The 22,454-nt window shown below is 43.9% G+C and overlaps 1 protein-coding gene across 1 annotated transcript; it reads right to left on the bottom strand.

The window, feature by feature from the left end:
* Window positions 1-4,922: 4,922 nt before the first annotated feature.
* Window positions 4,923-11,375, bottom strand: LOC125530211 (transcription factor MYB3R-2). Its single transcript, XM_048694611.2, has 9 exons — window positions 11,113-11,375; window positions 10,803-10,999; window positions 9,301-9,352; window positions 8,794-8,851; window positions 8,243-8,337; window positions 8,048-8,151; window positions 7,753-7,881; window positions 5,533-6,757; window positions 4,923-5,408 (listed from the first exon to the last, which is right to left on the bottom strand). Exons 2-8 carry the CDS (start codon window positions 10,970-10,972, stop codon window positions 5,548-5,550), a joined length of 1,818 nt encoding a protein of 605 aa, XP_048550568.1. The 5' UTR covers window positions 10,973-10,999; window positions 11,113-11,375; the 3' UTR covers window positions 4,923-5,408; window positions 5,533-5,547.
* Window positions 11,376-22,454: the final 11,079 nt, after the last annotated feature.

Below are 22,454 nucleotides of genomic sequence, written 5' to 3'. Positions count from 1 at the left end.
GTATGATTTGAGTATTTACTTTTTAGTTTACCACAATCATCCTTGTTGTACACACCTTTTGGGAGAGCCATACATGATTTGAAATTTGTTAGAATATTCTATGTGCTTCGCTTATATCTTTTGAGTTATATAGTTTTGCTCTAGTACTTCACTTATATCTTTTAGAGCGCGGTGGTGGATTTGTTTTATAGAAACTATTGATCTCTCATGCTTCACTTAGATTATTTTGATAGTATTAAATAGCATGGTAATTTGCTTAAAATCCTAATATGCTAGGTATTCAAGATTAGTAAAATTTTCTTTTGAGTGTTTTGAATACTAAGAGAAGTTTGATGCTTGATGATTGTTTTGAGATATGGAGGTAATAATATCAAAGTCATGCTAGTTGAGTAGTTGTGAAATTAAGAAATGCTTGTGTTGAAGTTTGCAAGTCCCGTAGCATGCACGTATGGTAAACATTATGTAACAAATTTGAAACATGAGGTGTTGTTTGATTGTCCTCCTTATGAGTGGCGGTCGGGGACGAGCGATGGTCTTTTCCTACCAATCTATCCCCCTAGGAGCATGCGCATAGTGCCGAGGTTTTTGATGACTTGTAGATTTTTGCAATAAGTATGTGAGTTCTTTATGACTAATGTTGAGTCCATGGATTATACGCACTCTCACCCTTCCATCCTTGGTAGCCTCTTCGGTACCGTGCATTGCCCTTTCTCACATTGAGAGTTGGCGCAAACTTCGTCGGTGCATCCAAACCCCATGATATGATACGCTCTTTCACACATAAACCTCCTTATATCTTCCTCAAAACAGCCACCATACCTACCTATTATGGCATTTCCATAGCCATTCCGAGATATATTGCCATGCAACTTTCCACCATTTCGTTTATCATGACACATTCATTATTGTCATATTGCTTAGCATGATCATGTAGTTGACATAGTATTTGTGGCAAAGCCACCGTTCATAATTCTTTCATACATGTCGCTCTTAGTCCATTGCATATCCCGGTACACCGCCAGAGGCATTCATATAGTCATCTTTTATTCTAGTATCGAGTTGTAATCATTGAGTTGTAAATAAATAGAAGTGTGATGATCATCATTTTCTAGAGCATTGTCCCAAGTGAGGAATTATAAAAAAAGGGGGGAAGAGAAAGGCCATAAAAAGAGAAGGCCCAAAAAAATGAGAGAAAAAGAGAGAAGGGACAATGTTACTATCCTTTGCCACACTTGTGCTTCAAAGTAGCACCGTAATCTTCATGATAGAGAGTCTCTTATTTTGTCACTTTCATATACTAGTGGGAATTTTCATTATAGAACTTGGCTTGTATATTCCAACAATGGGCCTCCTCAAGTGCCCTAGGTCTTCGTGAGCAAGCAAGTTGGATGCACACTCACTTAGTTTCTTTTGTTGAGCTTTCATACATTTATAGCTCTAGTGCATCCGTTGCATGGCAATCCCTACTCCTTGCATTAACATCAATCGGTGGGCATCTCCTTAGCCCATTGATTAGCCTCGTTGATGTGAGACTTTCTCCTTTTTGTCTTCTCCACATAACCCCCCTCATTATATTCTATTCCACCCATAGTGATATGTCCATGGCTCGCGCTCATATATTGCGTGAAAGTTTATAGGTTTGAGATTACTAAAGTATGAAACAATTACTTGGCTTGTCATCGGGGTTGTGCATGATGAGAGCATTCTTGTGTGACGAAAATGGAGCATGACTAAACTATATGATTTGTAGGGATGAACTTTCTTTGGCCATATTATTTTGAGAAGACATAATTGCTTTGTTAGTATGCTTGAAGTATTATTATTTTTATGTCAATATGAACTTTTGTCTTGAATCTTTCGGATCTGAATATTCATACCATAATTAAGAAGAATTACATTAAAATTATGCTAAGTAGCACTCCGCATCAAAAATTCTGTTTTTTTATCATTTACCTACTCGAGGACGAGCATGAATTAAGCTTGGGGATGCTTGATACGTCTCCAACGTATCTATAATTTTTGATTGCTCCATGCTATATTATCTACTGTTTTGAACATTATTGGGCTTTATTATCCACTTTTATATTATTTTTGGGACTAACCTCTTAACCGGAGGCCCGGCCCAGAATTGTTGTTTTTTGCCTGTTTTAGGGTTTCGAAGGAAAGGAATATCAAACGGGGTCCAAACGGAATGAAACCCTCGGAAACGTGATTTTCTCAACGAACAAGACCCAGGAGACTTGGACCCTACGTCAAGACACAAAAGAGGAGGCCACGAGGTAGGGGCGCACCTACCCCCCCCCCAGGCGCGCCCTCCACCCTCGTGGGCCCCCTGTTGCTCCACCGACGTACTCCTTCCTCCTATATATACCTACGTACCCCCAAACGATCAGATACGGAGCCAAAAACCTAATTCCACCCCCGCAACTTTCTGTATCCACGAGATCCCATCTTGGAGCCTGTTCCGGAGCTCCGCCGAAGGGGGCATCGATCACGGAGGGCTTCTACATCAACACCATAGCCCCTCCGATGAAGTGTGAGTAGTTTACCTCAGACCTACGGGTCCATGGTTATTAGCTAGATGGCTTCTTCTCTCTTTTTGGATCTCAATACAATGTTCTCCCCCTCTCTTGTGGAGAACTATTCGATGTAATCTTCTTTTTGCGGTGTGTTTGTTGAGACCGATGAATTGTGGGTTTATGATCAAGTCTATCTATGAATAATATTTGAATCTTCTCTAAATTCTTTTATGTATGATTGGTTATCTTTGCAAGTCTCTTTGAATTATCAGTTTGGTTTGGCCTACTAGATTGATCTTTCTTGCAATGGGAGAAGTGCTTAGCTTTGGGTTCAATCTTGCGGTGTCCTTTCCCAGTGACAGTAGGGGCAGCAAGGCACGTATTGTATTGTTGCCATCGAGGATAACAAGATGGGGTTTTCATCATATTGCATGAGTCTATACCTCTACATCATGTCATCTTGCTTAAGGCGTTACTCTGTTTTTAACTTAATACTCTAGATGCATGCTGGATAGCGGTCGATGAGTGGAGTAATAGTAGTAGATGCAGGCAGAAATCGGTCTACTTGTCTTAGACGTGATGTCTATATACATGATCATACCTAGATATTCTCATAACTATGCTCAATTCTATCAATTGCTCAACAGTAATTTGTTCACCCACCATAGAATATTTATGCTCTCGAGAGAAGCCACTAGTGAAACCTATGGCCCCCCGGGTCTATCTTTATCATATTAATCTCCTACTAATTAGTTATTTTCTTTGCTCTTTACTTTGCCTTTATTTTACTTTGCATCTTTATCACAAAAATACCAAAAATATTATCTTATCATATCTATCAGATCTCACTCTCGTAAGTGGCCATGTAGGGATTGACAACCCATATTCCCGTTGGTTGCGAGGATTTATTTGTTTTGTGCAGGTACAAGGGACTCGCGCGTAGCCTCCTACTGGATTGATATCTTGGTTCTCAAAAACTGAGGGAAATACTTACGCTACTTTGCTGCATCATCCCTTCCTCTTCGGGGAAAACCAACGCAGTGCTCAAGAGGTAGCAGGAGCTCGGGGCGGCGCGGATCGAACGGCAATGTTACGGTGGCCGAAGGTTGAGGAAGACGGCAGCGACGTCGATGCGGGGGTGCTGGACTTGATCTCGTTGGCGCAGACGGAGTAGCGGAGGAGTTCGGAGCTCCTCGACAAGCTCCTAGCCTGCAGGGAAAGCAGTGGTTGTGTGGACGGGGTCGGTCATGGTGGCCGTGGCGTCTGACTTCGTCCAGATCGACGGGATTGAGCGAGCAAGGAGGAGAAGTGGATCTGGGAGGGGGCGTCGAGGAGTGAGGCCATGGGGGCATGGGAGGCAGGGCGTCACCCTTATCCATTCCCCTTCGATGCCGGCGAGGTGGTCGGGCGGGAGCTCGGCTCTGTAGCGACGCAGCTCGGGGAAATATAAGTTGTGGTGGCAAATATAATACACATAATCCATATTGTTATGCACTAGCGCGTGTGCGTTTGAAATAGATGGATTATGATCCCGTACCCAATAAGATGGATATGTGTGTGTGTTAGAGAGAGAGAGAGGTAGAGGGGGAGAGAGAGTGAGGAAGAGTGAGGGAGAGAGTGTGTGTGAGAATTTGATGGTAAAAAATGCCGCCAATGTCACTTGATATGAACGAGAATATTAAATGTAATATTAACATAACTGATATTAAACTCTTAAAGTTAATGTGGCCCCGTTGCAACACACGGGCGTTCTTCTAGTATATAATAATAACTAGCAAGATGCTCGTGCGTTGGACGGAACATCAAGATGCATTTGTATGAGTAGTTTATATTCTGGGAGAGAAGGATGAACAAGGGAAGGCCTTATCTGCAAATGTGGAGAGGAGTGTGGGTCAATTGTCATACTTTTCTTCCTATCCGTCAGATATAGATCGAACGGCTTATATTGCAGGATGACAGGCACAATCACCAACTCTGCTTTTTATAAGAGTAGAGATTTATTTTGCAAGAGATTTGGAGTCAGGTCGGACAATGACACGATGTGACCTAATTGGGTGTAAACAAAAACATAAATTATGTTTAAATAATATCCACGGTAGCATGTCAATCTGACTTGATTACAATATAAATAATTTGGGGAGATAAAAGCCAAACATGATGACTCACACTAGCTTTTGAGTGTAATAAGTTTCCATGTTCGTCTCCTTTCATTCGTGGCACTGAAGGTACAATCAATAGTATTGAGGCCAGGAAGATATCATTGAGCTATGAAGTGTTCATTCATATCATTAGCGAAACCACATTCATCCTCCATAAGCAAAAGGAAAAGCATCTACCAGATATTCATCCTCACAAAGAAACACTGAAGCATAAGCCACAGAGAAAAGCATGGGACGCCTTAAATCAAGCAAACAGTTTCTCGACAAACAATTGCCAGATTGAAGACAGTAAAACAACCCCTATTATTATTATTACTATTACAAAGAGAAGAACAAACTAGACACCCCTTCCAATGAGACACTTATTCAGCTATGAGTTACTAGCTCTATGGTTTAAATCTTTCTACAGTTGGGCTTCTTCTATAGCTGAACTCCTATCTGTTAAGTATACAAGCTGCAACGAGCAAAGTAAAATCTTCTATAGAGCCACCATCAAATCAAATTTAAAGACCGTGTTTGTACACCCATTGTTAAGAGAGATGGCAGGGTGGGCATGCATTGGCCCTTCTCTGTTCAGTCCTTCGATCCGATTGCGCAAGTCGTTTTCCTCCAAGAGCTGTCTTTGATATGCGTTTTGGTTTGATTCTACATACACCAGAGCCGATCGCATCGGCGAGCTCTCAAGGTCTTTCTGCTCTACTGTCATACTTCATCAGATTGGCATCAGCTCCTACAGGACAAGGGAGAAAATCAATTATGCACATGTTTGATGATCAGCATAAAACCAAGTGAACACTGCATCAAAGAAAACACATTACATGAGTGCAATATTAAATATATCTGCGGTGGTATACCTGCACAATGTAGGATTAGGTTACATCCATGTTTGTCGTATACGCTATGTTCTTGGTTGAAGTTTCCAGCTGGGTAACATGCCCGTTAAGTTCCTTTTCCTTCATTATTGAGGCTTCACTCAAACTATGTGTGCTTTGAGAATTCTGGTGAGGTGAGTTCAGGACCTCAGAACCACAAGTGCCCAATCCATTTGATGAAAAATCTAGTTGTTTCTCAACAGATTTTGTGAGACACATTCTCTTTGCCCTTATCCGGTATGGAGGTGAAACATCAAAGCCCCTTGCAGAACTCGATAGCCCATCAAGAGAACCCAGTGACAGAAAGGATGCAGTTCTAAATGACTCTGGGGTGTCTGTAGCAGGGCGCTTCCCAGCAGGGGTGTAAAAGCTATCAGTGTTCGGTTCGCTAAACTTCAAATCACTAGCAGGTGTCAGTCTTTCTCGTTTTCTTCTTCTTAATATTGAAGGGGTGACTGGGAAGCTGTCAGCAGCAATCTTCAATATTGAATCAACACTTAACTGGACTGACATTGTTCCCTTCGTTGGCGTCGTGCAACCATTGGGGGATAGTGCTCCATTCCTGCAATGCTCAGATGTCTGGTGCACGGTTTGATGTTCAGAAATGAGTGAGGAACTGGCAGGGGCTACATCATTCATGTTAGGAATCTGGTAACAAAGAGGACCAAGGCTAGACTGTGCATCATTCTTCAAAGATGATTCTTCACCTTTAGCTGGTACAGCTTCTAGCTGAGTGCTATCAGGTTCCCCCAGGGTATCAAGTGTGGAATCAACCTTGAGTCCCTTCTCATGAACAGAAATAATTTCCAAACCCTTGTCACGAACAGAATCACTTTCCAGACCTTGTGCTGCTGAAGTAACAGCAGAGCCATTAACCACCGATGACACTTCATAAGAAGTTAGTGGCTGCACAGTTGGTAAAAAAGAAATGGATAGGAACCCTGAGCGGTCCTTGGCATGATCCAGTTTGTAAGACTGTAGATGTGAGCTAAAATTAGAATGATGAGCTATTTCAGGCAGGTTTTTTGAAGTGATGCCGGGCACTGTGTTCAGATCAAGATGGCCCTCAGAAGCCAACGACTTCTGTTTATCCTTGAAGTCATCATGACCAACTAGTCTTGGAATTGCCAAAATATTTCTGGTGCCATAGACATCTAACTTCTTTCTCAAAGAACTATTCCAATGATTCTTTATAGAATTATCAGTCCTGGAAAGAGCAGCATACTATCAGCACGAATACATTATCTTGCGAAGTGAAGAAGGAAAACTAAGGTGTACAGGGCGCAGACAGTAAAGACACAACTCATAAGGAAACAATCAAGAGTTGATGACCATAACAAAGCTTTGCACAGTTATAAACAGAGAATCAAAAACAAACAAACTAAATAAGTGTCCATTCCTTCGAAATGGAATATTTGGCTACTTCGAAATGGAAGAATTTTCAGGCATGAAAGGGCATCCTTTGGAGCATGGAAAGGCAAATTTATTCATGATATAACGTTATTGTCACACAGGTTTAAAGCTACTGTGAAGCCCATTCTGCTGGCCTGGATCCAATCCTTGTCATAATCTGTTCATATTGTTGTACTCTTTTGTATTTATGTACTCCCTCCGTCCGAAAATACTAGACATATTTTAGTTCTAGATACATCTCTTTTTATCCATTTTGATGACAAGTATTTCCGGACGGAGGGAGTACTATGTAAATAGGTAAGTGCCCTTGTACAGTAATTTACTTTTTAGACTTTTGTATGACTCTCAGTTTCTTTAATGAAGGACTGAGAGTCTTTTGCCTCACAGTGTTCAGTCGGAAAAAAAAAATAAGTGTGCATTATGAGTAATACGCGTGCTTACAGATTTATCATCATTCAGCTACAGAAGCCTGTAGTTAGTTTTTGGAGAATTCAATTATTTATTCAAATTTGGCAGACCCATTCCATTTATCATAATCTTGTAACTGCAATTCTGTTTATCAGAACCAACACTAGAGGGTTGAAAATAATTATTTAAAATAATCCAATATTAAAAAGTTCAACATAGCAAGTTAACCCAAAAAATAATTATTAAAATAATTATTGATCATTGAATAATTAAAGTCATGAGATAGCATAGTTTGTTAGCACCAACTCAATGCCATTTCAACATTATGCCGCTAGGTTTAGGCGGAAACATTCCAACAGGATGTAAGCTGTTTGGCAGTACCTTCCAGGAAGAACTTTTGCTATTTCTGCCCATTTATTCCCATATTCCCGATGGGCATTAATCAGTGCCTGTTCCTCCTCAGCAGTCCAAGCATCTTTCCGTATGTCTGGATTCAGATGATTATGCCACCTAAAATGTTTTGTATGAATTCAAAATCAGCTTCATATTTACCAATCAGCTCTTTATGTATGTAACCAGTATGTTTCTGAATTAGCAAACTTCCCCCCGTTTGTCTTGCACAAAGGGGGAATGCATTTCAGCAAACCATATAAAAATAGAACAATCAAAAGAATACCTCTCTCGACATTGCTTGCCTATACGTCCAGGTAGTGACCTTGCAATGACGGACCATTTTGTTGGTCCATACTTCTTTACAAGATCAATAATTTTATCATCTTCCTGTAGAAAAAAATATCATAAATATGTAAATATAACGATAAATGTGCAAAAGCCTTTTTTTTCAAGCAAAGTCAGGAGTGCAGAGACAAACCTCTTGAGTCCAAGGACCTTTGATGAGTTCAGGGTTAAGAACCTTCTGCCATCGATGTAAACATTGTACCTCTGTCCTATCCGGAAAGAATTCAGCTGTGTAGGTAGATAGCGACGCAACAAGTGAGCTCACCACACTTGCATATACAGAACAACGTCCAAAGAAGTATGACATTACTATATTACTATATAACTAACTAAAATGTGGGATATGCATTCATAAGGTAACCAATATCATGCTTCAGCATTAAACAACTGGTCGAAAGAACTATAAGAGCACCAGTAACTACTCTTAATTTCTGCTACCCTTTTTCCTCAAATGATGCTGCAAATATGTAAGATGCAACAGGGCCCCACACCAGTGGAAAAAGTCACTAACAGTTTAGCCCCTTTTTGAGGTATTATACAGAATGGACAATGTAAAAACTTATTTCAAAGTCCATCATGTTCGGTACAACGTCATACTGCAAATGACAGCAAATATAAATAGCAATTTACAAATGCAAGGAGACCTGAGCATATGAGTTGGTACAGAGCAAAGAAGAGGCAAACCTATTTTCTTCCAGCTTCTACCATTGAAAGTCTCAACTGCCTTCCGCAATGTTTCATCCTGTTGTCATTTGTTGATGCCAAATTAGCAGAAATCCACATGTGTGTTTGAATCAAACAGTAAAAATACTTTTCAATAGGAAAAATGGAGAAATTTCTCGCGATATAAAAATCTAGTCTTCCAATAGCAAGACCAAGAATGACAGACATGGCAAATTGATTGAAAAAATTACGCACTGGATGATTACAGCTGACTTTTTTTGCACTAGATAGATAAATTAGATATACAAACCAAACTATATAATATTGTACATTGGCATATACTCCCTCCGTCCGAAAAAACTTGTCCCAAGCTTGTTCATCAAATGGATGTATCTAGCACTAACTTGGTGCTAGATACATCCATTTGAGGGACAAGCTTTACCGGACGGAGGGAGTATACATTATGAATACCGGACTATGAATATGGTTTTGCATTGCATGTAGTAACAGAGAAAGTGAGATAGTTACCTCTTGTGATGTCCAGCCACCCTTCGCTCTCCTTATAGGCCCACTTGTTCGCCTAATATAAGTAAGTTTTTGTCAGCAAAATTAAGGTGAAATATTGTCAGTTCAAGGTAATAAGGAACACCATACTAGTCCAAGAAGATGGATATGAAGCACAATCTGCAGATATACACTAGCATACAATAACAACAAAAATGTGGTTTTTGCAGAAGAGGACTACATAAGGAAGCCGTGTGGTGTGCACCTGAAACAGGGACGCTAACTAATGTACTGCTAGTCCTACCATGTGAATCGCCCCTGTGGAGCCTTTTATCTTTATAAATTTGCAGGTATTTGATTCTCATGAACAATATGCTAAATATAAATTTCCCATAGATGAACACTCACATCCTACCTGGAACCTTAAAGATGCCAGGATCCTGAATATTCTGGTTGAGATATACGGTATACCCAGTAAAATCTAGCATACAAGTATCATGGGAACCAGTTTTTGATGCCTGAGTGACCCAGGGCAGCAGATTTTGTGATCACCACAAACAACACAAATGAATGCCCTCAGCTATGAACACGCATCATTCAATTCATACCAAAATCTAGGAAGCTTTATCAGCGCTCAATCATGGAAACTGTTCCAGAGCACATTTCAATCAATAAAGATTTCCAATACAAGACTTGCTTAGCAATATAGGGTATCGGTGACTGCAACTACTAAAACCATGCAGCTAGTAAAGCAAATAAAATAAAATACATCCTTATCTTGTTAAACAACTGCTGCCTGAGCACAACTAAACAGTATCTCCAGTTATACAAGCCGGGGATACTAATACTAAAGCTACTAAAAGTCTAAAACCTCAGCAACCATGACAAAACCCAAATAAACCTTCCCATCAAGATAACAAATATTGCACGGCTCCACGACCATGGTTAAACTAACTCCACACTCAAAGCAGGCATCTTTTGCAAACTGCGTCGATCTACACAAAGTCACAAACTAAACTAAGCCAAGCAAATCAAATGACTGGACCTTTAATAACAAGAGCATGCCAAAGAAGAACATGTTTAACACGGAATTCACCACTACAACATGCTTAAGCCATGCTTGAAACTCTGGATGAAGACAGCATGCTGGCATAGTAGTTCATGGAACCTATAAGAACCCAGGATGCGTCGAGAACCTAATGGATTGCCCCGAAGAATCTATCTTTTGACACAAACAGCCACAAATACCACTCCTGTGCCATTCCTTGACCAAGAAAATCCGCCTTTTCGCAGAATTACAGCCAAAGCGCTCACCAAGCCAGGCAATTGTCGCTGATAGAGCCACAACCCACAACCAAATCCACAAAAAGGGTCAAATCCTCTCACCCCCAACACCCACCGGGCCAGGACCACGACCCGAGCAAGCATCATCGAACCCAGGTAAAGCTAACGGTAACCCAACCGACCGGCCCAGATCCCTCCCGTCGTCGGGCCAATCAAGCGCAGCAAGGAGATAGCTTCCTCACCTGAGACCGGAGACGGAATTCACCGAGCCGGACACGGGCGGCGACATCCGCGCGGGCGCACCGGCGCCGCCATAGCTGCTGCCCTCGGACACCGACTCGCTCGACGCCGCGAGGGGCTGCCGGTTCTCCACGCAGCCCTCGTGCTCCGCCTCCTCCGCCATGGCCCCCATCTACCGCCCCCTCATCACCAGGAGAACCTGCCAGCAACAGCGCGAAATCACCACAAGAAAGAAGGGACAAGTTCAGATCAAGAAAGCCGCAGAAGGAACCGCCGCGGGCAGATCGAGCCCACGAATCTAACGAGGCGTACCAGATCGAGCGGGGCGGGGGATCGAATCCGGGAGGGGGCGAGCCGATCGGGGGGAGGGCGGGAGATGGCGCGAAGGGAAGGGAGGGAGGGAGCGAGGGCGCGCGGTGGCTCGAAACCCTAGGGGCGGGCGTTAAAGAGCAGAGCTTTTTATCCCCCCTCTCCTCGCTCGCGCTACGGCTGCCGTTGGGTGTCGGGGGCAGTTGTTGATGGAGAGGAGAGAGAGGACGCTTTCAAAAAACCTCGCCCGTTGAAGCGATGGGGGAAGGGAGGAGGTCGGGCGACGGCGGCATAAATTACTACTGGCCCGCGCCGTTTCCCGACTCGGCCCCTCGGTTTGTTGCGTATCAGATCACATATTATTCTGTTACAACTCTTCCCTGGCAGAGTACCGTACGCAGAAGGGCCCGATTTGGCTACAAATCCGTGAGCTTGTGCGCAAGGAAGTTTTTTTTAACACATGACAAAAAAAAGTTCTTTTTTTACAGATGTCAAAAAAAGCTTTATTTAACACAAATACTAATATACACTCACCCCTATGAATGTACGTACGTACACACAAATACTAATATACAACATTTTGAGATTGACGAAGTCATCGTAAACGTCACATAATCGATGAGACCGATGCGACATTTTCTTCCACTGAACAAGCATCGCCGGAAAGTCTGAAATAAATTCAGAAAAATAAAAGCAGCAGTCTATGACTTGTACAAAGAAGTTAATAATCATAGCATTGATCAAGAAAAATGCGTGTAACGCCATATGAAATGGAACAATCGCACAACCGCCGAGCATCTCTAGCAGATCCCGTATAACTCTCGCAAACTGGGATATACGGGACGCCATACGGAAAGGCCCAAAATAACTTGTCCGAGCAGATACCGCAAACAAGGCCCAGCCCGTAAAAATTTTAGAGGAGGCTCGTAAACCGTCCCCGATTCCTCCATATATGTGGGTGCCGCCAGGATTTAGGGTTCCCGTCCCGCAAATCCTCCGCCGCCCTCCGCTGCAATCCTCCCCCTTCGGCGTCAAATCCGCTCGGCTCCAGCCACGTTTTCCGTCACATTTCTTCGTTCTTTCTCGCGCGAAAATGTCGTCTGTTGGCTCTGGTCGTGGAGGCGGTGGGGGTTTCGGCCACCGCGGTGGATTCGGGTGCCGCGGCCACAAGCGCCTCCACGACGACAAGGTCGGCGGCTCCATCCTCCGACCTCCTGTGTCAGACAGGCAAAGGGAGGCGGCGCGAAGTCCCGCAGCGCCAGACCGAGGTCGCGCGCGTGGACGACCTTCTGCCGCCACAGCCGACTCTTCGACCCGGTGATCCAGCGGCAGCGTGCGCCGAGCGGGCGTTCTTTGCGGCATGGGTCGTTGCCGATGCCGGAGATGCGGTTGCGGCTGCGCAGTTGCCGGCGCTCTGGGAGGAGTACCAGCTCCAAACTTGGCTCTCCGGTTCGCTGATCTACAATATGCTGCATAGAGGCGAGCCGCTGCCCGCCGAGGTCATCTCCTGCGACGAGGACGATGACAGCGGCTCCGGCGAGGAGTAGACGGCTGCTCCAGTGACGGCAAGTTTATCTAGCTTTTAGCTAGTTTAATCTATGTTTTATCTAAGTTTTATCTAGTTTGTCTGTGCTGTTTGTATGAACTCCGGTGAACTATCTAGTTATCTAGTTTATCTAAGTTTAAATTTACAGTATATTTATACCTGATATATTCAGCTTGCGTGTACCCACAAGTTGGTTTCACAGGATCCTGCATCTAAAAATTAGGGAACAGAGAGATACAGGATCTGTTAGAGATGTTCTAAGACCTTATACAATGCAAGGTGCTTAGATGAGGTGCTTGGAACCCTTCAAAAAAGGGGATGTGCTTGGAGAAATAAATCAGGCTTTCCTTAAGCATTGGTGCCTATTTGTACATGGCAGATGCTTAATTAGACAACTCTTCTATAGAAATAGGCGCTGGTGCTTCAGAAAAAACCGGTTTATTTTTCTAAGCATCTAGCATTGTACAAGGCCTAAATGCATCTCCAACGGCAATTCACATATTTCCTCCCACATCCGTCCGTGAATAGGGGGTACCAGTCTGCGGGCATGGACACGGTAGGCCGCCATTCAACCATAGCTGCATAAATTTCAATCTGTATTTTAACGAACTGGACGAAATTCATGCAAAACCATCAATATTCATCGAAGTTCGAATAGAAAATAACACAAATCCTCCATACATAGCATGCAAATTAAGTTTAGTACAACAATGTCTCAAATTCGACAAGATTGACCGGATGTCCAACAAGTTTTTCATCAACGGAACATGTCGTTCCACACATACTCCCCCTTCAGCTTCATCCAACAGTGTGTGCATGTAAGTGGCTGTCACTTTGTCCTGTGGTACACCACAACAACACGTGCATGCTACATATAATATGTAGACCAACATTAAGTGAATGAATCAATCAACAAGTTGAGTAAGAGGAAGCAAAACTTACGATCTCATCCTCTGCCGTGTGCAATGACCACCTTGCCTCGAGTTGACGAACCACGTCACAAAACTTGGTGACCCTGGTCTGAATTGTATACCGGCGGTACGACACTGACCCCACGTTGCGTTGTTGAATGATGCACATGTTGTAGGGCACAATGTGCTTTTGTGCGTGAAACTTTTCATGCACTTACTCCCAGAAGGTCACCCTCTGCTCTTACCTATGAAATCTGCGGATACGGCCAACCGTGCATCACACAACAACAGAACAACTCATCATACATGGTCGAGTAGCTCACCATCCTTCATACTCTAAGAAACAACATAGTGTTTGAACAAAAGCTTAATGGCATTTGACTGAACACCTGCCGAGCGTGGTGTCCGCCATGGAGGTCGCCGACAAGGCGGCGGAGTGTACCTGGGTACAAACGGCTCCAGAGTGGACAGCTCTGTCATAAAGGCGAGCGGGCGCGCCAGTGCTGGTTGCGGACGTCTGACAATGCCTTTGTGGTGGCTTGAGACGTACAACACGGGCGGCGAAAGTGGAGGGTGTGAATGCAAAGCAAAGGAGAGAAAGGGGAGAAGTGAAAGAAAATGGGACCGGGGGGATTGGGTGGGCCTGGGGTGTTGGACTCCTTCGTTTGCTGTTCCGAAGCAGCTATGTACTCCGCTTCACATGTAGATCCTGCCACAACGCTCTGTTTAGAACTGCACCAACTGACAGCTCCACCGTTTAATGTAAACATGTATCCGGTTTGTGATTTAGAATCATCCGGATCAGTGTCAAAGCTTGCATCAACGTAACCATTTACAATGAGCTCTTTGTCACCTCCATATATGAGAAACATATCCTTAGTCCTTTTTAGGTATTTCAGGATGTTCTTGACCGCTGTCCAGTGATCCACTCCTGAATTACTTTGGTACCTCCCTGCTAGACTTATAGCAAGACACACATCAGGTCTGGTACACAGCATTGCATACATGATAGAGCCTATGGCTGAAGCATAAGGAACATCTTTCATTTTCTCTCTATCTTCTGCATTGGTCGGGCATTGAGTCTTACTCAATTTCATACCTTGTAACACAGGCAAGAATCCTTTCTTTGCTTGATCCATTTTGAACTTCTTCAAAATTTTGTCAAGGTGTGTGCTTTGTGAAAGTCCAATTAAGCGTCTTGATCTATCTCTATAGATCTTAATGCCCAATATGTAAGCAGCTTCACCGAGGTCTTTTATTGAAAAACTCTTATTCAAGTATCCTTTTATGCTATCCAGAAATTCTATATCATTTCCGATTAGTAATATGTCATCTACATATAATATCAGAAATGCTACAGAGCTCCCACTCACTTTCTTGTAAATACAGCCTTCTCCAAAAGTCTGTACAAAACCAAATGCTTTGATCACACTATCAAAGCGTTTATTCCAACTCCGAGAGGCTTGCACCAGTCCATAAATGGATCGCTGGAGCTTGCACACTTTGTTAGCTCCCTTTGGATCGACAAAACCTTCCGGCTGCATCATATACAACTCTTCTTCCAGAAATCCATTCAAGAATGCAGTTTTGACATCCATCTGCCATATTTCATAATTATAAAATGCGGCAATTGCTAACATGATTCGGACATACTTAAGCATCGCTACGAGTGAGAAGGTCTCATCGTAGTCAATCCCTTGAACTTGTCGAAAACCTTTTGCGACAAGTCGAGCTTTGTAGACAGTAATATTACCGTCAGCGTCAGTCTTCTTCTTGAAGATCCATTTATTCTCAATTGCTTGCCGATCTTTGGGCAAGTCAACCAAAGTCCACACTTTGTTCTCATACATGGATCTCATCTCAGATTTCATGGCTTCAAGCCATTTTGCGGAATCTGGGCTCACCATCGCTTCTTCATAGTTCGTAGGTTCATCATGATCTAGTAGCATGACTTCCAGAACAGGATTACCGTACCACTCTGGTGCGGATCTTACTCTGGTTGATCTACGAGGTTCGGTAGTATCTTGTTCTGAAGTTTCATGATCATTATCATTAGCTTCCTCACTAATTGGTGTAGGTGTCACAGAAACCGGTTTCTGTGATGTACTACTTTCCAATAAGGGAGCAGGTACAGTTACCTCATCAAGTTCTACTTTCCTCTCACTCACTTCTTTCGAGAGAAACTCCTTCTCTAGAAAGTTTCCGAATTTAGCAACAAAAGTCTTGCCTTCGGATCTGTGATAGAAGGTGTATCCAATAGTTTCCTTTGAATATCCTATGAAGACACATTTCTCCGATTTGGGTTCGAGCTTATCAGGTTGAAGCTTTTTCACATAAGTATCGCAACCCCAAACTTTCAGAAACGACAACTTTGGTTTCTTGCCAAACCACAGTTCATAAGGTGTCGTCTCAATGGATTTTGATGGTTCCCTATTTAACGTGAATGTGGCTGTCTCTAGAGCATAACCCCAAAACGATAGCGGTAAATCAGTGAGAGACATCATAGATCGCACCATATCAAGTAAAGTACGATTACGACGTTCGGACACACCATTACGCTGTGGTGTTCCGGGTGGCGTGAGTTGCGAAACTATTTCGCATTGTTTCAAATGTACACCAAACTCGTAACTCAAATATTCTCCCCCACGACCAGATCGTAGGAATTTTATTTTCTTGTTACGATGATTTTCAACTTCACTCCGAAATTCTTTGAACTTTTCAAATGTTTCAGACTTATGTTTCATTAAGTAGATATACCCATATCTGCTTAAGTCATCCGTGAAAGTGAGAAAATAACGATATCCGCCACGAGCCTCAACATTCATCGGACCACATACATCTGTATGTATGATTTCCAACAAATCTGTTGCTCTCTCCATAGTACCGGAGAACGGTGTTTTTGTCATCTTACCCATAAGGCACGGTTCGCAAGTACCAAGTGATTCATAATCAAGTGGTTCCAAAAGTCCATCAGTATGGAGTTTCTTCATGCGCTTTATACCGATATGACCTAAACGGCAGTGCCACAAATAAGTTGCACTATCATTATCAACTCTGCATCTTTTGGCTTCAACATTATGAATATGTGTGTCAGTACTATCGAGATTTAATAAGAATAGACCATTCTTCATGGGTGCATGACCATAAAAGATATTACTCATATAAATAGAACAACCATTATTCTCTGATTTAAATGAATAACCGTCTCGCATTAAACAAGATCCAGATATAATGTTCATGCTCAACGCTGGCACCAAATAACAATTATTTAGGTCTAATACTAATCCCGAAGGTAGATGTAGAGGTAGTGTGCCGACCGCGATCACATCGACCTTGGAACCATTTCCCACGCGCATCGTCACCTCGTCCTTAGCCAATCTTTGCTTAATCCGTAGTCCCTGTTTCGAGTTGCAAATGTTAGCAATAGAACCAGTATCAAATACCTAGATGCTACTGCGAGCATTAGTAAGGTACGCATCAATAACATGTATATCGCATATACCTTTGTTCACCTTGCCATCCTTCTTATCCGCCAAATACTTGGGGCAGTTCCGCTTCCAGTGACCAGTCTGCTTGCAGTAGAAGCACTCAGTTTCAGGCTTAGGTCCAGATTTGGGTTTTTTCTCTTGAGCAGCAACTTGCTTGCTGTTCTTTTTGAAGTTCCCCTTCTTCTTCCCTTTGCCCTTTTTCTTGAAACTAGTGGTCTTGTTGACCATCAACACTTGATGCTCCTTTTTGATTTCTACCTCCGCGGCTTTCAGCATTGCGAAGAGCTCGGGAATAGTCTTATTCATCCCTTGCATATTATAGTTCATCACGAAGCTCTTGTAGCTAGGTGGCAGTGATTGGAGAATTCTGTCAATGACGCAATCATCTGGAAGATTAACTCCCAATTGAATCAAGTGATTATTATACCCAGACATTTTGAGTATATGCTCACTGACAGAACTGTTCTCCTCCATCTTGCAGCTATAGAACTTATTGGAGACTTCATATCTCTCAATCCGGGCATTTGCTTGAAATATTAACTTCAACTCCTGGAACATCTCATATGCTCCATGACGTTCAAAATGTCGTTGAAGTCCCGATTCTAAGCCGTAAAGCATGGCACACTGAACTATCGAGTAGTCATCAGCTTTGCTCCGCCAGACGTTCATAACATCTGGTGTTGCTCCAGCAACAGGCCTGGCACCCAGCGGTGCTTCCAGGAAATAATTCTTCTGTGCCGCAATGAGGATAATCCTCAAGTTACGGACCCAGTCCGTGTAATTGCTATCATCATCTTTCAACTTTGCTTTCTCAAGGAACGCATTAAAATTCAACGGAACAACAACACGGGCCATCTATCTACAATCAAACATAAACAAGCAAGATACTATCAGGTACTAAGTTCATGATAAATTTAAGTTCAATTAATCATATTACTAAAGAACTCCCACTTAGATAGACATCCCTCTAATCCTCTAAGTGATTACATGATCCAAATCAACTAAACCATGTCCGATCATCACGTGAGATGGAGCAGTTTCATTGGTGAACATCACTATGTTGATCATATCTACTATATGATTCATGCTCGACCTTTCGGTCTCCATGTTCCGAGACCATATCTGTATATGCTTGGCTCGTCAAGTATAACCTGAGTATTCTGCGTGTGCAACTGTTTTGCACCCGTTGTATTTGAACGTAGAGCCTATCACACCCGATCATCACGTGGTGTCTCAGCACGAAGAACTTTCGCAACGGTGCATACTCAGGGAGAACACTTCTTGATAATTAGTGAGAGATCATCTTAAAATGCTACCGTCAAACAAAGCAAGATAAGATGCATAAAAGATAAACATCACATGCAATCAATATAAGTGATATGATATGGCCATCATCATCTTGTGCTTGTGATATCCATCTTCGAAGCATTGTCATGATCACAATTGTCACCGGCGCGACACCTTGATCATCATCGTAGCATCGTTGTTGTCTCGCCAATCTTATGCTTCCACGACTATCGCTACCGCTTAGTGATAAAGTAAAGCATTACAGCGCAATTGCATTGCATACAATAAAGCGACAACCATATGGCTCCTGCCAGTTGCCGATAAATCGGTTACAAAACATGATCATCTCATACAATAAAATTTAGCATCATGTCTTGACCATATCACATCACAACATGCCCTACAAAAATAAGTTAGACGTCTTCTACTTTGTTGTTGCAAGTTTTACGTGGCTTCTACGGGCTTAAGTAAGAACCAATCTTACCTACGCATCAAAACCACAACGATAGTTTGTCAAGTTGGTGCTGTTTTAACCTTCGCAAGGACCAGGCGTAGCCACACTCAGTTCAACTAAAGTTGGAGAAACTGACACTCGCCAGCCACCTGTGTGCAAAGCACGTCGATAGATCCAGTCTCGCGTAAGCGTACGCGTAATGTCGGTCCGGGCCGCTTCATCCAACAATACCGCGGAACCAAAGTATGACATGTTGGTAAGCAGTATGACTTATATCGCCCACAACTCACTTGTGTTCTACTCGTGCATATAACATCAACACATAAAACCTAGGCTCTGATGCCACTGTTGGGGAACGTAGTAATTTCAAAAAAATTGCTACACACACGCAAGATCATGGTGATGCATAGCAACGAGAGGGGAGAGTGTGATCTACGTACCCTCGTAGACCGACAGCGGAAGCGTTATGACAACGCGGTTGATGTAGTCGTACGTCTTCACGGCCCGACCGATCAAGCACCGAAACTACGACACCTCCGAGTTTTAGCACACGTTCAGCTCGATGACGATCCCCGGACTCCGATCTAGCAAAGTGTCGGGGAAGAGTTCCGTCAGCACGACGGTGTGGTGACGATCTTGATGTTCTATCGTCGCAGGTCTTCGCCTAAGCACCGCTACAATATTATCAAGGAGTATGGTGGAAGGGGGCACCGCACACGGTTAAGAAAACGATCACGTGGATCAACTTGTGTGTCTAGGGGTGCCCCCTGCCCCCGTATATAAAGGAGCAAGGGGAGGAGGCCGGCCGGCCCTAGGGCGCGCCAAGGAGGAGGAGTCCTCCTCCTAGTAGGAGTAGGACGACTCCCCTCTTTCCTACTCCTACTAGGAGGGGGAAAGGAAGGGGGAGAGGGAGAAGGAAAGGGGGGCGCCGCCTCCCCTCTCCTAGTCCAATTCGGACCAGAGGGGGAGGGGGCGCGCGGCCCACCCTGGCCGCCCCTCTCTCTCTCTCCACTAGGGCCCATGAGGCCCATTACTTCTCCCGGGGGGTTCCGGTAACCCTCCGGCACTCCGGTTTTCTCCGAAATCATCCGGAACACTTCCGGTGTCCGAATATAGCCGTCCAATATATCAATCTTTATGTCTCGACCATTTCGAGACTCCTCGTCATGTCCGTGATCACATCCGGGACTCCAAAATAACTTCGGTACATCAAAAATCATAAACTCATAATATAACTGTCATCGAAACCTTAAGCGTGCGGACCCTACGGGTTCGAGAACAATGTAGACATGACCGAGACATGTCTCCGGTCAATAACCAATAGCGGAACCTGGATGCTCATATTGGCTCCTACATATTCTACGAAGATCTTTATCGGTCAGACCGCATAACAACATACGTTGTTCCCTTTGTCATCGGTATGTTACTTGCCCGAGATTCGATCGTCGGTATCTCAATACCTAGTTCAATCTCGTTATCGGCAAGTCTCTTTACTCGTTTTGTAATACATCATCTCGCAACTAACTCATTAGTTGCAATGCTTGCAAGGCTTATGTGATGTGCATTACCGAGAGGGCCCAGAGATACCTCTCCGGCAATCGGAGTGACAAATCCTAATCTCGAAATACGCCAACCCAACATTTACCTTTGGAGACACCTGTAGAGCTCCTTTATAATCACCCAGTTACGTTGTGACGTTTGGTAGCACACAAAGTGTTCCTCCGGTAAACGGGAGTTGCATAATCTCATAGTTATAGGAACATGTATAAGTCATGAAGAAAGCAATAGCAACATACTAAACGATCGGGTGCTAAGCTAATGGAATGGGTCATGTCAATCACATTATTCTCCTAATAATGTGATCCCGTTAATCAAATGACAACACATGTCTATGGTTAGGAAACATAACCATCTTTGATTAACGAGCTAGTCAAGTAGAGGCATACTAGTGACGTTTAGTTTGTCTATGTATTCACACAAGTATTATGTTTCCGGATAATTCTAGCATGAATAATAAACATTTATCATGATATAAGGAAATAAAATAATAACATTATTATTGCCTCTAGGGCATATTTCCTTCATGATGTGCATGTCATAGGGCGCAACATGTGTTTCGCACGTGAAAGAATCATGCAGGCGTTGCCAGAAGGGACCTTCTCTGCTCCTGCCTGCAAAATCCGCGGATACGGCCAACCACGCATTGCAACAGCTCATCCTCCATGGTCGAATACCCACCATCATTCGTACTCTAAAAAACGACATGTCATTTGAAAATAAGCTCAATGCCATTTTACCAAACACCTATCGAGGCGTGGTGACTGCCATGGACGACGTCGAAGGGGGGGGGAGTGCACCTACCTCCCGACGGGTCCTGACTGGACGCCGTCGTCGTGAAAGGTGAGCAGGTGCGTCTGTGCTAGCTTTGGAGGTCCGGCAATGCCTGTGTGCCGGTCGGAGAGGTACAATGGTGGTGTTGGAGGAGGAGGGTGCGGATGCAAAGCAAGGGGGGGGGCTCGGGGTGTTGGAGACCTACATGGATGCTGTCCGGACTCCGGCAAAGTCCCGCCAACTTTGTCTCGGTTTTGCGGAAAAAGTGTATCCGAACCGCTTGACGGACCGATACAGATCCATGTTGGATGACACAACATATACAGACATCACGGTCCAGACAGCATGGTCCAGACGTACCCGGATGGTCTTTTTTTAAGGTCGGTGTTGGAGATAGGCCTTCTCTTTCTTTCTTGCGAAGAACATTCATTTAGGTGCCGAAACCAAAAACCCACAGAAGCCAGGGGTGAGGTAAGAAGAAGAAGAAAAGAAACGCAACACGGGTATAGGAGACCGAAGGAAGCTTGCAGCGGACGCCAGCGCGAGGGATATGTGACGGCGGGTTGACGGTGCCGTGCCGCCGTGGTTGGGATTCGAGAGGAAGGAAGCGGCTGGCTGGCCGCCAACGTCGCCAGTTACCGTTGCTGGTTCGAGGCCCTAACGGCTCCCTGGTTAGTGCGAGCGCGACACCGTGCGAGTGGGTTGACTAGCCGTCGAGGCACAACAACCATCTCAGCCGTCCGTTCTGGATCCTGGCATGGTGAACACAACAACTGCTGTTCCAAAAAAAGAAAAACAGCAACCGCACAAGCCAACTATCACCGATATTTTTGGCAAATAATATGCACGAGATTGGTATTGTGCACCGTATAGCACGTGTAACAACTGATGAATTCACCTAGCCAATGTCGCCTCCCAACCCTAGTGGCGGCGGCCGCCGCCACAATTTCCACCATCGCCTCGGTCCCCTTTCTCTTCCCCGCCTGGTGGCCTCGTTGGCGGCAAAAGGTGTGGGGACCCGTCTGTCTCGTTATATTTTACTTAGGTTTTTGCTTCTCCGGCGACATTGACGAGGTAGTTGCGACGATGGAGTGTTAGAATAAGGTCTCTCTGGTCTCTCACTACCTTGACAACGTTCGATCCGACACGGCAAATGACTTGTGAAAATTTGTGTCCCTGGATCTATTGGTTCCCTCCATATCTTGACAGTTCGTGTGCCTTTCCATGAGAGCTTTTGGATGGATATTGGTGTAGCAACTTCGACGTCTCCATGTTGTTTTGTGGATTGGCCCGGTTCTTCAACCCTCTATGATGGCGGTGATGGATTA

This window comes from Triticum urartu, chromosome 3A (genome assembly GCF_056163025.1).
Source record: "Triticum urartu cultivar PI428250 chromosome 3A, HENAU_Tu73, whole genome shotgun sequence".
Taxonomy (NCBI): domain Eukaryota; kingdom Viridiplantae; phylum Streptophyta; class Magnoliopsida; order Poales; family Poaceae; genus Triticum; species Triticum urartu.
This window is presented reverse-complemented; position numbering and strand designations above follow the sequence as displayed.

What these genes read in the sequence shown, in the direction of transcription:
- LOC125530211 (XM_048694611.2), bottom strand. Translation starts at nt 10,972, where the DNA reads ATGGGGGCCATGGCGGAGGAGGCGGAGCACGAGGGCTGCGTGGAGAAC. An exon ending in AATTCCGTCTCCGGTCTCAG is followed by an intron (nt 9,353 to 10,802) that starts GTGAGGAAGCTA and finishes TACTTATATTAG; the next exon opens with GCGAACAAGTGGGCCTATAA. An exon ending in GTGGCTGGACATCACAAGAG is followed by an intron (nt 8,852 to 9,300) that starts GTAACTATCTCA and finishes AAATGACAACAG; the next exon opens with GATGAAACATTGCGGAAGGC.